The sequence below is a fragment of the Macaca fascicularis genome, chromosome X (genome assembly GCF_037993035.2).
Source record: "Macaca fascicularis isolate 582-1 chromosome X, T2T-MFA8v1.1".
Classification (NCBI taxonomy): Eukaryota; Metazoa; Chordata; class Mammalia; order Primates; family Cercopithecidae; genus Macaca; species Macaca fascicularis.
Window position 1 is genome coordinate 156,648,921 of NC_088395.1, and position 13,290 is coordinate 156,662,210.

At 38.1% G+C, this 13,290-nt stretch overlaps 1 protein-coding gene across 7 annotated transcripts in view; it reads left to right on the forward strand.

The window, feature by feature from the left end:
• The window catches only part of MTM1 (myotubularin 1), a 101,494-nt gene that overhangs the window by 11,793 nt on the left and 76,411 nt on the right, over positions 1-13,290 (forward strand). For all 7 annotated transcript variants that reach the window (XM_045383190.3, XM_074028905.1, XM_015443999.3 and 4 more), the window contains exon 2: positions 11,866-11,938. In XM_045383190.3, the coding sequence (XP_045239125.1) occupies positions 11,876-11,938 (63 nt within the window). In that variant the 5' untranslated portion in view covers positions 11,866-11,875. The remainder of the gene's footprint in view (positions 1-11,865; positions 11,939-13,290) is intronic.

Genomic DNA, 13,290 nt, shown 5'->3' on the forward strand with positions numbered 1-13,290 from the left:
TGCTCCTTCAAAAGACATGGAAATTCTCTGCGAGATTCACATGTATCATTATTTTAGAACTGGAATTTCTTCATCTTCTCTTTCCTTACCATTCTTTTAACACTGGTTTTGGTTCTTCTTCATCTCCTTGCCTTTTTCATTTCTTTCTTTAGGTTATTTCTTCCCCATCTGTGAAACCTTCTCTGCCAATAGTGCCAAGTTATAAAAATATGTACGTTCAGTCTTTTCACCTTCTTCTGTAACAAGGATAGGTGGTTGTTTGTGTTTGTGGCTGGAGTAAGAAGTAACTGCTCCAAGTAGGAAGATAACTATTGTCCATACTCTCTGGATCATGGCAAGTCTTTCTCCTGATTCTCCTGGGATCCTAATTAAGCTGTCTTTGGGGATTCCCTGTGCATACTCCTTTTCTACTACGGCAAACTGCCTGTTGGGCAAGCTACTACTCCTACTGCTTATCTCTGCTAACCTTCAAGGTCAACTTGCTCTTGCAAATTAGGACTAATTAAGATGTATCAAGCCCAACATTTTCAACAATCAAAAGACCCTAGGCAGGGTTCCAAAAGCCCCATGTAGAGGAAGGTCAGGAAGTTCCAAATCCAAATTATTCAATGCATTTTGGAACTCTTCTTTGGAATTGACTTCAGAGACTATGGTACCTTTAAAAAAAAAAATCCTCAAAGCCTCTAGGCCAAAATCATTTTGTATCACCTCTATTAATATACAGAATGGGCACCGGTGCTGTGTGGAGCATTGGTTTTGCTTTAAAAATTGAGATATGGTTAAAGTTCATGAGATGGCACCTTATGTAGCCTTAAATTCCAAAAGCAGTTTCAAAAGAATAATTCAAAGAATACTTTGAACAGTGGCCACATTGCTGGAATTTGTGTACACCATCAAAAGGGACTACTTTGAAGAATAACTCAGCTATATATGATCTGACAGGCTTTTAAACAAATGCCTCATTACATCATAGTTGCACCTCATGGGGTATTTTGTGCACTAGTAATAAAACTTTCTCCTTTTTTTTTTTTTTTTTGAGACGGAGTCTCGCTTTGTCGCCCAGGCTGGAGTGCAGTGGCCGGATCTCAGCTCACTGCAAGCTCCGCCTCGCGGGTTTACGCCATTCTCCTGCCTCAGCCTCCCGAGTAGCTGGGACTACAGGCGCCCACCACCTCGCCCGGCTAGTTTTTTGTATTTTTAGTAGAGACGGGGTTTCACCATATTAGCCAGGATGGTCTCGATCTCCTGACCTCGTGATCCGCCCGTCTCGGCCTCCCAAAGTGCTGGGATTACAGGCTTGAGCCACCGCGCCCGGCCAAAACTTTCTCCTTTTAAAAGATAATTTTAATAAAGACTAAGTGGATACAAAGAAATGTTTCAGTAGACAAACAAGGATTGTACTGTTTCAGTGACTCACAGACTTGGATTTCAGGGGAAAAAGTATATTTGTTGATCATCTTTAAAGTGAAGTCTAGGGTTCTTCTTTGTGACCATCAGATTTTATCACATCGGTGAAATTCTGAAAAGATTTTTTATCCAACTGTGCAAGCAGGAGGCATAATGTCCTCATTTTAATATGATCATCTATGACAGAATGAGAAAGACAGATATCTATCTATCTGTTAGTGGATAAGAGGGCTGGTCAGATTGCCTGGATTTCAATTCCACCTTTGACAGTTATTAGCAGACAAATTGTTTAACCTTCCTGTTCCTTGTATTTGTCAGTTGTCATATGATGATAGTAATACCTAGTTGCCTTTTAAGGTTTTGGTGGGGATTAAATGACTTAATCTGTGATTAGAACAATGTCTGACAGGTAGTAGATGATCAGTAAATGAAAGCAATGACCATTAGCATAAGCAGATACTCTGTTTTGCTTTAATTGTATCACCTCTGTTATTGTCTTTATTACTATTTAACCTTTTAAATACATATTCATTATCTTTATTGTTATCTAAACATTTGTTCATCATCTCCCCAACTCAGTTTTTAGCTCCTTGAAGACCTGTCTCAGTGGGGATATCTCCATTATAGTCCAGCGTAATTGCCCACTATATAGTTACTGATTGTGAACGCTTTGGAAACAAGATTAAATAGTTCTATATGCTGAGTAAGGAGTATCTCAGAATGATTGGCTTGTTGTCATTTCATTATTTTTTCTAAAAAACCATATTACTGTTTGAGTACTGGTTAATTTAATAGGTGTTCACTGAATGCTTATAGATAGATTGACAAATGAAATTGTTCTGAATGTAACCATATGTCGACATGACCATTTTGTAGACTGTTAATTTCTGTAGCCAACCTCCTGCCTATTATCGGTTGAATTGTGTCCCGTAAAAAGATATACTGAAGCATTAGCCCCTGTTACCTCAGACTGTGGCCTTGTTTGGAAATAGTGTTATTGCAGATGTAGTTAGTTAAGATGAGGTCATGCAGCACTGGAGTAGGGTGGGCCCCTCATCCAACACGACTAGTGTCCTTAGAAGAGAGCACCATGTGAAAACACAGACACACAGGGAGAAAGCCATGTGCCAACAGGCAGAGATTGGAGTGGTGAAGCTGCAAGTCAAGGAATGCCAAGGATTGCAGCCACCACCAGAAGCTAGGGAGAGGCAAGGAAGCATCCTCCACTAGAGGCTCCAGGTGGCGCTTGGCCTAGCCAACACCTTGATCTTGGACTTCAGGACTCCAGAACTGTGAGAGAATTTATTTCTGTTCTTTTAGGCCATCCAGTTTGTGGGACTTCTTTACAGTAGCCCCGGGACACCAATACACGGCCCATCTGCTTGAATTAGAGTGTTGACAAGCTTGGGATTTCATTTCAAATGGTGGATTTGCCTATGTTTTCATCCATTATCCACCTTCTCCAGATACTTTGATTTAAATATACATATTTATATATTTAAATATATAATTTATAATTTATATATTTAAATATATATTTCCTGTACCTGATCTGGCAGCAAATATATATATATATATGAAAATCTGGCACAAAAATACAGTTTTTACATGCATGCTGGGAATGGGAGACATTTCCGAGGATGCTTATAACAGCACTGTTTATAATAGTGAAACCTGGAAACAGCTCAGATGGTCACTGGGAGGAGAATGGAAAAACCAAGTGCAAAGCAGTGGACTGCTATGCAGCTGTGAAAATGAGTGGAACACAGCTATATGCGTCAACATTTATGACTCTCTCAATAACACTATGTGAGAAAAGCAAGTGGCAGAAGAATGTATAATGATTCAATTTCCATAAAACTTCAGAAACATGGAAAATCGCATTATTCCGGGATGTATACATATGTGGAAAATTTTAAAGATATGCAAGGGAATTATAAACATAAAAATCAGCCCTAGGGAGGTATGTTGGAGTACCTTTAATGGCTGATGACTCACTTCTCCAAAGTCATGAAAGTTTATGAGGGTGATGCTATATTTGTTTCTTCACTGAATACTGAGTACCCAAACTGTGCTTTGTGCTGGTGCGAGAATGGAAAACATGGCCCCTGACCTTAGGAAGTTCTAGAAATCTAAGAGACGGGGCACAAAATGTCAAGGCATAAGTACAGGGTGAGAAATTAAATACAGTCGTCCCTTAGTATTTGTGGGAAACTGGTTCCAGGATCCCTGAGGATACCAAAATCCTTGGATGCCCAAGTCCTTGATATAAAATGGCATAGTATTTGCATATAACCTTGCATATCCTCCTGTGTACTTTCAGTCCTCTATGGATTACTTATAATAACTAATACAATGGAAATGCTATGTAAATACAAATAAAAATTAGCATTTGAATTATTTTTCTATTTGTATTTTTTTCTATTTGTATTATTTGTATTTGTGTTATTTTTTTGTTGTACTGTTATTTTTGTGTTTCTTCCCAAATATTTTTGATCCGCAATTGGTTGAATCACTAGATGTGGAACTCCTGGATGTGGAGGACTGACTATATTAGGAATATGTATGGTGTACAGAGAAGTAGAGAGAGAGTGCGAGGGGGTGTGTGTGTGGGGCAGGGGAGAGGTCAGGAAAAGCTTTCCATGTTTTGAAGCAGGTAAATGCCAACAAAGCAGATGCCAACAAAGCCCCTGCTTCTGCCTTCAAGTGAGAGCACCTAGAGGAACTGTTTCAAATGGCAGGTTATCTCCAGCCTTTTCTCCTCTCTTCAGTTTTTTAGATACTATGCACATCCGCTCTAGAGTTCCTTTTTTTTCCCTCCTCCTCCACTGCTGATTCTGGTTGGAAGAATCTTCATTAGTAATGCCTAATGACTTGGCTTTTCTTTGGGGTCCTTTAGCCCAGACCCAAGAAGGTTCTTGGAAAGTAAGGAGATGTTTTGATCTGGCACCTTTGTTACTATCATAGTTATAACTTTTTTTTTTTTTTTACATGTTTCTATTCTTCAATAATTACTGTTTTAACTTTTGCTAAAGAAGTAACTGTTTACTTATAAATTTAAAATGTACTTTTGTGAATAGTTCTCACAGGGGAAAATAGTTCAATAAAATACAGTTTTTTTCATTGAGCAGATCAGCTGGGTTCATGAGTTTTGGAATTGGCAGATGCACGGGAACTTGATCTTGTTCCTATTTTAAAACTTTGTTTACTGGCAGGTATTTGACTGTTGAAAAATCCATTGGTGAGTTTAGTGATCTGTTTAAATGTGTGCAGTATTGCTAGGTAGCCTTTGTACATTAAAAACAAATAACCTGATAGTAACTGACTTTTCTCACAGTTTACTTACCATATCACTTTCAATTTAAGAAGAATTTCTAAAGTTACCCTGTTCCATGGCCACAGCTCATGCCACTAAAGCCAATCAGCTGTCTTGAAGATGTGCCATTTGTCGTGAGGGGACCAAGAAATAGGGTGAAGAGATCAGCCCACATCCATCACTAGCCACTGGAAAAAATGATTCAAAATGCATTCTCCACTGGGTCTGAATTATATTATTTTTAGTCAAAGGTCTTTGCAGCATTTAAAGAAATAGGGGTAGATATATCATTATGTTTAAAATAAATTGTAAATATCAAAATTATACAAAGAGTGAGATTTTAAATGAAATACTATATAGCATCTTATAATTTTCAAAGAGGAATCATCAAACTAAATACCCTGTAGCCCTAAGATTTGAAGTGATCAAGACAAATTGAGAAGCTCTAATGCATCTGTTACATGTGTCTATGTGGACAGTAGGCCACTTACTAGGGGGATCCTTTTTTGGAGTAAACATAGTTAGATTTCTAGCCTATTTTTACATACCTGAGCCTGAATGGAAAGTATTGAGATGAGATCTGTATGTTAAGGATTTCACAGAAAGTTTCCCTGGGCTAGGAGTCAAGTATTTTCTTTTTTTAATGGAAGGAGGCATATTTGAAGGTAAACTGCCGTAAGACTGATTGGAGTCTTGGCAAGATTAGATTGATCATCTTAGAAAACCTGTGTGCAGAATGGTTAGGCAATCAAGAATATGGTACATTTTGTGGACAACCAGCCTAGCATATTAGCACCAGTTTGGGTTCTGACTTAAGAGTTCATTGGGCTGGGTGTGGTGGCTCATGCCCGTAATCCTAGCACTTCGGGAGGAGGCCGATGTGGGCGGATCACTTGAGGTCAGGAGTTCGAGACCAGCCTGGTCAACTTGGTGAAGTCCCGTCGCTACTAAAAATACAAAAATTAGCTGGGCATGGTGGCGCACACCTGTAATCCCAGCTTCTCGGGAGACTGAGGCAGGAGAATCACTCAAACCCAGGAGGCAGAGGTTACAGTGAGCTGAGGTGGTACCACTGCACTCTAGCCTAATTATATAACTATATATAATTTATATATTATATTATATATAACTATATATATAATTATATAGTTATATATAATATAATATATAAATTATATATTATATTATAATATAAATAATATATTATATATTATATATAAATATATTATAATATTTATAATATAAATATATATTATATAATTATATGTAATTACTATATATAATTATATATTATATAACTAGATATAATATATAGTTATATAATTATATAACTAATTATAAAAATAGTTATAACTATGATAGTAACAAAGGTGCCAGATCAAAACATCTCCTTACTTTCCCAGAACCTTCTCGGGTCTGGGCTAAAGGACCCCAAAGAAAAGCCGAGTCATTAGTGAGACTCTGTCTCAAAAAAAAAAAAAAAAAAAGCATAAAGCATCTCTGGTAGGAGGAAGGGAACTGGTATTTGAGCATCTTTGTTGTGTCATCTACTGTGCTATAATTTTACCTGTTCCTCATGACAGCACTGTGAGGGCTGGTATTATGCCCCTTTTATAGACTGGGAACTGCAGTAATTAAGTGACAGAATTGGGATCTGAAACACAAATTGGTCTGAATACAGAATCCCTTCCTTTTTTTCAGATGTATCACACTGTTTTGTAGGTGCGCATAGTGGCATTTTGACAAGCTCTCAATGGTGGGGTTAATAGCTTGTTTTTTAGTTTAAGAGAATATGATTATTATGTACTTTGGCTAAAGACAGTTCACATGGGAATGATTTTAGTAGTTTAATGCAGGGCGTGACAGCCTGTTTTTGTAAATAAAAATTTATTGGAATATAGCCCATCGTTTATTTCCATATTGCTGCTTCAGTGCTACAACACAGTACTGAGTAGTTGCAACAGAAATGTCTGGATATCTGGCCCTTTACACGAAAAGTTTGTCAATCCCTTGTTCAAAGGAAAATGCATAAAAATGAACCAAACTTCTGCTTTTGCAGATCATAGTTTATTTTCATGTGAGTTGAGTACCTCTTCCCCCCAAGTAAGCAAATATGTGTGTTAAATTGATGGTTTACCTGGTCTCAAAATGGCTGGAATATAAACATTTATCTTTGTTCATAGTGATTAGGTTGAGGACGTCTCAAGGTATGTTTCATTTTTTTGCCTCCTAGGTGGCCTACAATCCGAGCTACTTTAATGCAAAAAATCAGAATAAGTTTATAGTAAATCCTGTGTTTACTAGCACTCCAGGTACATAACTCTGTGAATGGTTCTCATTGGGGGTGACACTCCCCCTAGAGGCCAAATTGGAAATGGGGGGATGTTTTGGTTATGGTGTAATTCGTTAAAAAATACATTATTTTATTATAAATCACTGTCCTTTTATTTCTCCTTTATATTGGAGTTAGTACAGTATATTGATTTTTTATCATGTTTAGATTGATGATATCCATGGTTTTCATTTCAGCCTAGCAAAGGGGACTTTACAGAAATTTGTTTTATAAAAAGGGAGTTTCGAGTCTGATAGTATTGAGCACCACTACCAAAGAGATTTGGCATCTTTTTCAAAACAGACTTCTAAGTAAGGACAACTACCTTAGAAAGACCTGGAATTCTGAACGGAGAGGCTGCTTGTTCTCTGACAAATTTTAGAAGTCAAGTTTTAAGTCTCAGTATGTTTCCATAAGCAGCATCTTTCCAGAGAAAGAGCATGATTGAACTTGAAGTAAATGCCAACACAGAGTCATAAAGCACATTAAGGCTCATCAAAAGACAAAGGCTGCATACCTTTGTCACTGTTTTGTTTGTATACAGAAAAGTTCAGAAAAACCACTCAGGGCCATTGATCTCAAATCAGGTGACAGTGGGAAATAGAGCTCCCTGTGGTGTTTACATTTTGCTTGCAAAGGCTCTATGAGGCAGAGGTCAAAATTATTTTCTAGTTCTGCTGCTTTTAGATTTTTAACATAAGGGTTAAAATGGCATGCATTTTTAAATGTTTTTATGTGTGCTTCAGATTTGTGTATTGTTGTTTTTCATATTCAACAGAAAAGGGAAAACAGTTCCTTAGTCTGGAAAAAGGATGCAGTGAAAGAGGTTTTGTATCCGCTTCCACAGATTCAACTGACCAATCCCAGCCCCCTGTACTGGGACGACTGTACCTTAATTTGAAATGTCTGCTTCATGGAAAGGTCTATAAGGGAAGATAGCATTGCTCAAATTATTTTCAGTGCAAATTGTTTCAAAGGGGTATAAGTTAACCCTGCAGTTAACTGTATAAGGGTATATACACTTAAATCTGCTGCCCAGAACCACCCTGCCTGGACCATCCTGATTAGTCAAGGCCTTGTCATGCCATTTCAAACATGAGTTTGTGTGAACCTCTGGCTTAAGCAAAATATCACGCTGCTAACAACTGTTACATTCCTTGTCCAATCCTTAATTGCCCAGTTCATTCACTCATTTAACAAATACCTGTGAAGTATCTTTTGGGTGCCAGGCACTGTTACAGGTGCTGTAAATAAATAAAACAGATAAAATTCTTGGAACTTAGAGGCCCCAAAGGTTGGTTGGCTGGGTGAGTTGCATTCTCTTAACTATGTTTCTTAGTCTCAAGCTCTTCTACTGAGATTGGGACCAGTCACATGCAACCTGGTTTCCTTCCAGAGACCACTTACAAGCACTTTTCTGTAGGTGGAAGGGACTCTGCAGTGCAAGGAGACCTAGGCTAGAGTTGGCCCTGCTCGTGCTAGTAAGTCACTCCAGGACCTTGTCACACACCCTCTAGGCCCCCCTCATCTCCTCTGTAACAGGAGAGGGTTGGGCTTAAATAATCTCAAAGGTTATTTTGGGGGATAAAAAATGATAGAAGTCTACTTCTGGTTAGAGTGCCGTAGTTAACATATATGTATGGAATCAACTTTTAATTTTTGCTGTAAAGCCAAGGTAGCCAAAAATCAACACTTTTTTGTTTGTTTTTTTAAATAAAAAGGATAAAAACTTGATTCTTAGGGCTTTGGGATGAAATACTCTGTAACCAAAAGGGTAGCTGATTTTTGTAGACTTCACTATAGCTTCTAATTATCATCCAACTGCCTTTACGCTAACATAGTCATTTTATACACGAATATATGGATGAACTTTCTTTGCTTGGTAAGTTAGAGACAGCCCAGGGCTTGTGCACACCTGTCTAGTACATTTGCCAAAGTGCTACACTGCTTCCCATTTTCCTGTTAGAGCCATTATTGTCATGTACTTTTTTTTTTAAGCAAAAAGCACTTTATAACTGAGTGGCTGCTAGCCGTGCACTATCCCTATAGTAGTTAACTTTTCTCCTAGTATTTCCAAGGTCAGGACTAATTTATAGAATTGGCTAAGACATTGGCATTCAATAGTTATCCTTTTGTGCTCATAAAAATTAAAAATTTTAAAAATGCTAGTAATTTGTTAACAGATATACTGTGTGGTTCCAAGCCCTTCATGAATGTGTTAATTCATTTGTTTCACCCAATAATGTTGATGTAAAATGGGGGTAATAGCAACCAAAGCCCAGAGAAGTTAAATAACCCACTCAAGGTCAAATGGTGAGTTGCAGAGTTGGAATTTGAATGCAGTCAGCTGCAACATTTGTACACACCAGCATGATGCTGTTCCAGCTTCAGTAAACTTCAGGGATCAATCAAAACTATTCAACAAAGAGAGGCTCACTGATGAGATTTTAAAGTAAGCCTCATTGTGGAACTGGCACATGTTATCTGGACCCTTGGATTTCTCGGATGTGAACTTGATCCAACTATCAACAGTAGTAGTAGTGTCTGGTGTTACTCTAAAAATTAGAGCTTTAGATATAAAGACTGCAGATTGTTCGGTTTCATTTATATAAAATGCCCAAAGTAGGCAAAGTATAGCAAATTCATGGTTGCTGGAGGATTGGAAGTGGTGGGTGACTGCTAATGGGTATGAGGTTTCTCTTTGGGATAATAAAAATGTTCTAAAGCTGATTGTGGTGATGGGTGGCACAACTTTGGATATACTAAAAACCTTTAAATTGTACATTTGAAAAGGGTGAACTGTATGGTATATGAGTTGTAGTGAAACAGTTAAATGAAGGGAAAATGAGGGCTTTCTTCCTTTATATCCATTTTAAATTGAAATTTTTTCGTAAAAATCAGAAACAGCAGGAAGACTCATCGTTCTTTTATGGCCCATGAATAAACAGGGTGGTGACGATGATTGAGTTGACCGTACAACCAGGATTTTAGATTTTTTCTACTGACTTGATAGTAAGAATTTAACTTTTTGTTTTAAAATGTTGACTTATATTAGTGAAGCATTTTAAAGTATCTATACTAAAAGGTAATTTTATATCAGTTACTGAAGAAAGTCTGCCCCTAATATATCGTCTTGTTTAGTGAGTAGAAAAATTTCATAGCAGATACATCTGACTTGCTCCATAGTTCATCTCATCCATTCTGCTGTCTCTGAGAATAATGGGTTATTTTGCTTGGACATGAACTTAAGGTTAGAAGGGTTTTTCAAAGCACATTGTACTATTTTGTCTGAATTTAATTCATTTTCGTGTTATTCATTATATCTTTTTTAAAAGTTACTTTTAATTTTGCATTGTGCTACCTGTAGGTAGTTTCAGCTCTTTTGAGCATCTCTTTCTATAAAGATGCATTTTGCTGTAATTGTTAATTTTCAAGCCTCAGTGGTAGTTGCCTAGTTCCAGTGTTCTGGGATTTGGTGAACTAGTATACATGTTTGCCCCATCATGACATTTCACAGTATTGTATATTTACCATGTAATCATTCATTCGCCAGATAGTTGTGAGTTCCAGTGTGCACCAGGATACAGCCACGAACCAGACAGACACAAGCCTTGGCTTTGTAGTGTTGAACTCTCATGGGGGAATCCTGACAGTCCCAGCCTTGTAAGATGGCCTGTATCTGGTCATCTCTCCACCTCTTCATCCTGGTGGCTGTCTTTGTCTGTGACTTCGTCACCTCTCTTGACTATTTCTTAAGGACAGTGGCCAGTACTGTGAAGCTATTAAATCCCACTAGGTTTTGTGCCAAGTTGTGTTAACCCATTTATGCCTAGTGTTCCACTATTGGAATGCTAAGCTTGTGGGAGTTATTTACATCCTACTCCTCAAGGTCATCACCAAGGTCTGATTTTTCACAAAAATAATTTGCAACCTCCAGCATAAATGGGTTAATGTTCTCCATTGCTGGATATTGTTAGTGTGTCTGGTTGCTCTTAATACAGCTTGGCAAAAAGATCTTTATAAATATCCACAGTCACCTTGTTGAATTGGATGTGGTTTACCTCCCACTGACTTCATGTGTGTCTATCTGTGTCCTAAACTTTGATAAAGTAACCAAAGCATTGCTTAGTTTTCTGTTATTGCTGTAATCTTCATAAGTCTAAATAAATCCTTGCATTAAAATGGTATTTGTGTGTGTTCCGAATATAATGCTTTCATTTATGCCCGAATTGTGATGAATATGCATTATTTAAATGAAGTATATACTTTCCGTAGAAAATACTGATTAAATCACATCTTACTAATTTGATTTCAATCAAATCCATGCCACTCTAAACTGTCATCATTTGGAGAAAACAAAATTCTTAAAAGAGAAAATAGTGCGAGTTAAATTGTCCATTCTTTTTTCATTCTGCTTGGCTGCCTCTAAATTATCTTCAAAAATTAAGGAATATGGAAATTTGAGGCCTGTTGCACAATTAATAAACATTAAGTTTTTTTAGATGGCAATTAGAGCACTAGGAATAAAAATTCCTGGAATGTATGTGGCATCTTCTGCTGAGCTCCCTTGTGCATTTAGCTTCTCTTGTTTGTTCTCCCCAGTCCCCTGCACCTTTATTGGAGCTCTCACATACTGCCTGTGCTGTGGTTCGTTGTTTGTATGTCTCATTACCACTGGGGCCTAGTATGGAAGTGGAACCTGTAAAGTAGTACCGTTTGCTCTCAGTTGCCATATTTAACTCTCAGATGTCACGTATGTTTGAAATTGCATACAAATTCAGTTGATATTGAATGTTGTCTTTCTTGGTAGAGTTTCCAGGATGGCTTCTGCATCAACTTCTAAATATAATTCACACTCCTTGGAGAATGAGTCTATTAAGAGGGTAAGTTGAATTTTTCTATCTCTTTCCCTGTATTTTCATATTTGAATATTAGGTCATTTTGGGCTGGCCTATTGAATGAAGCCCTTTTTTTTTTTTTTTTTTTTTTGAGACAGAGTCTCGCTCTGTAGCCCAGGTTGGAGTGCAGTGGTGCGATCTCGGCTCACTTCAACCTCTGCCTCCCAGATTCAAGTGATTCTCCTGCCTCGGCCTCCCGAGTAGCTGGGATTACAGGCGTGTGCTACCACGCCCGGCTAATTTTTGTATTTTTTAGTAGAGATGGGATTTCACCATGTTGGCCAGGCTGGTCTTGAACTCTTGACCTCAGGTGATCCACCTGCCTTGGCCTCCCAAAGTGCTGGGATTTACAGGCGTGAGCCACCGCTCCCGGCCCAGAAAAGCTTTTAGATTGGATGCCTTATATGTGTTAAGTGAGTTTTACATTTGTAAATCCTTTCACATAACTTCATTTTTGAAAACCTCTGTCTCGTGAAATTACTGCTAGACCTTATGTTTAAGGTACTAGGCAATCCTCCAACCGGAAAGGTTGCTGAAGGACATACTGGAGGGCTAAGGCCTGCTGAGCAGGCTGCTATACCTTCCTAAACATTGGCATTGTTTTCTAGTTATGATAAAATTGTTGCATAACCAAAACAAATACAACTTTTACAGAAAATGGTTCAAGGTATCCAGGGGGAGATTGTGGAATTAGAGGGAGATTTTGGAATATGCATTAAAAGGAAGGGATTAATTTAAAATAAGCTTTATTCATGGCCCTTTAAGGCCCTAAGATTATCTACCAGAAAGGCTAATTTATACTCCCACCAGGTGGATAGGGATGCCTAAGCAATCAGAAGGGAGCAAAAGGTGGTCTTTTCATTTGTATTACTTGGTTACTAATGAGGTTAACCTTTTTTTAAAAAATGTGTTTATGGTCGGGTAAGGTGGCTCATGCTTGTAATCCCAGCACTTTAGGAGACTAAGGTGGGAGGATCACTTAGCTCAGGAGTTCGAGACTGGCCTGGGCAACATAGTGAAACCCTGTCTCTACCAGAAATACAAAAAATTAGCTGGGTGTGGTGGCGTGCGCTCATAGTTCCAGCTACTCAGGAGGCTGAGGTGGGAGATTGTTTGAGCCTGGGAGGCAGAGGTTGCAGTGAGCCGAGATCTTACCACTGCACTCCAGCCTGGGCGACAGTGAGATCCTGTCTCAAAATAAATAAATAAATAGAAGTGTGTTTGTTATTAGTTTGTATTTCTTTTGTGAAGTGATCGTTCATGTCCTCTATTTGGCTTTTGGGGGTTTTGAGTGGAATTCTTATTGATTATGTGTTCCGTGTGTGTCTGTGTGTGTG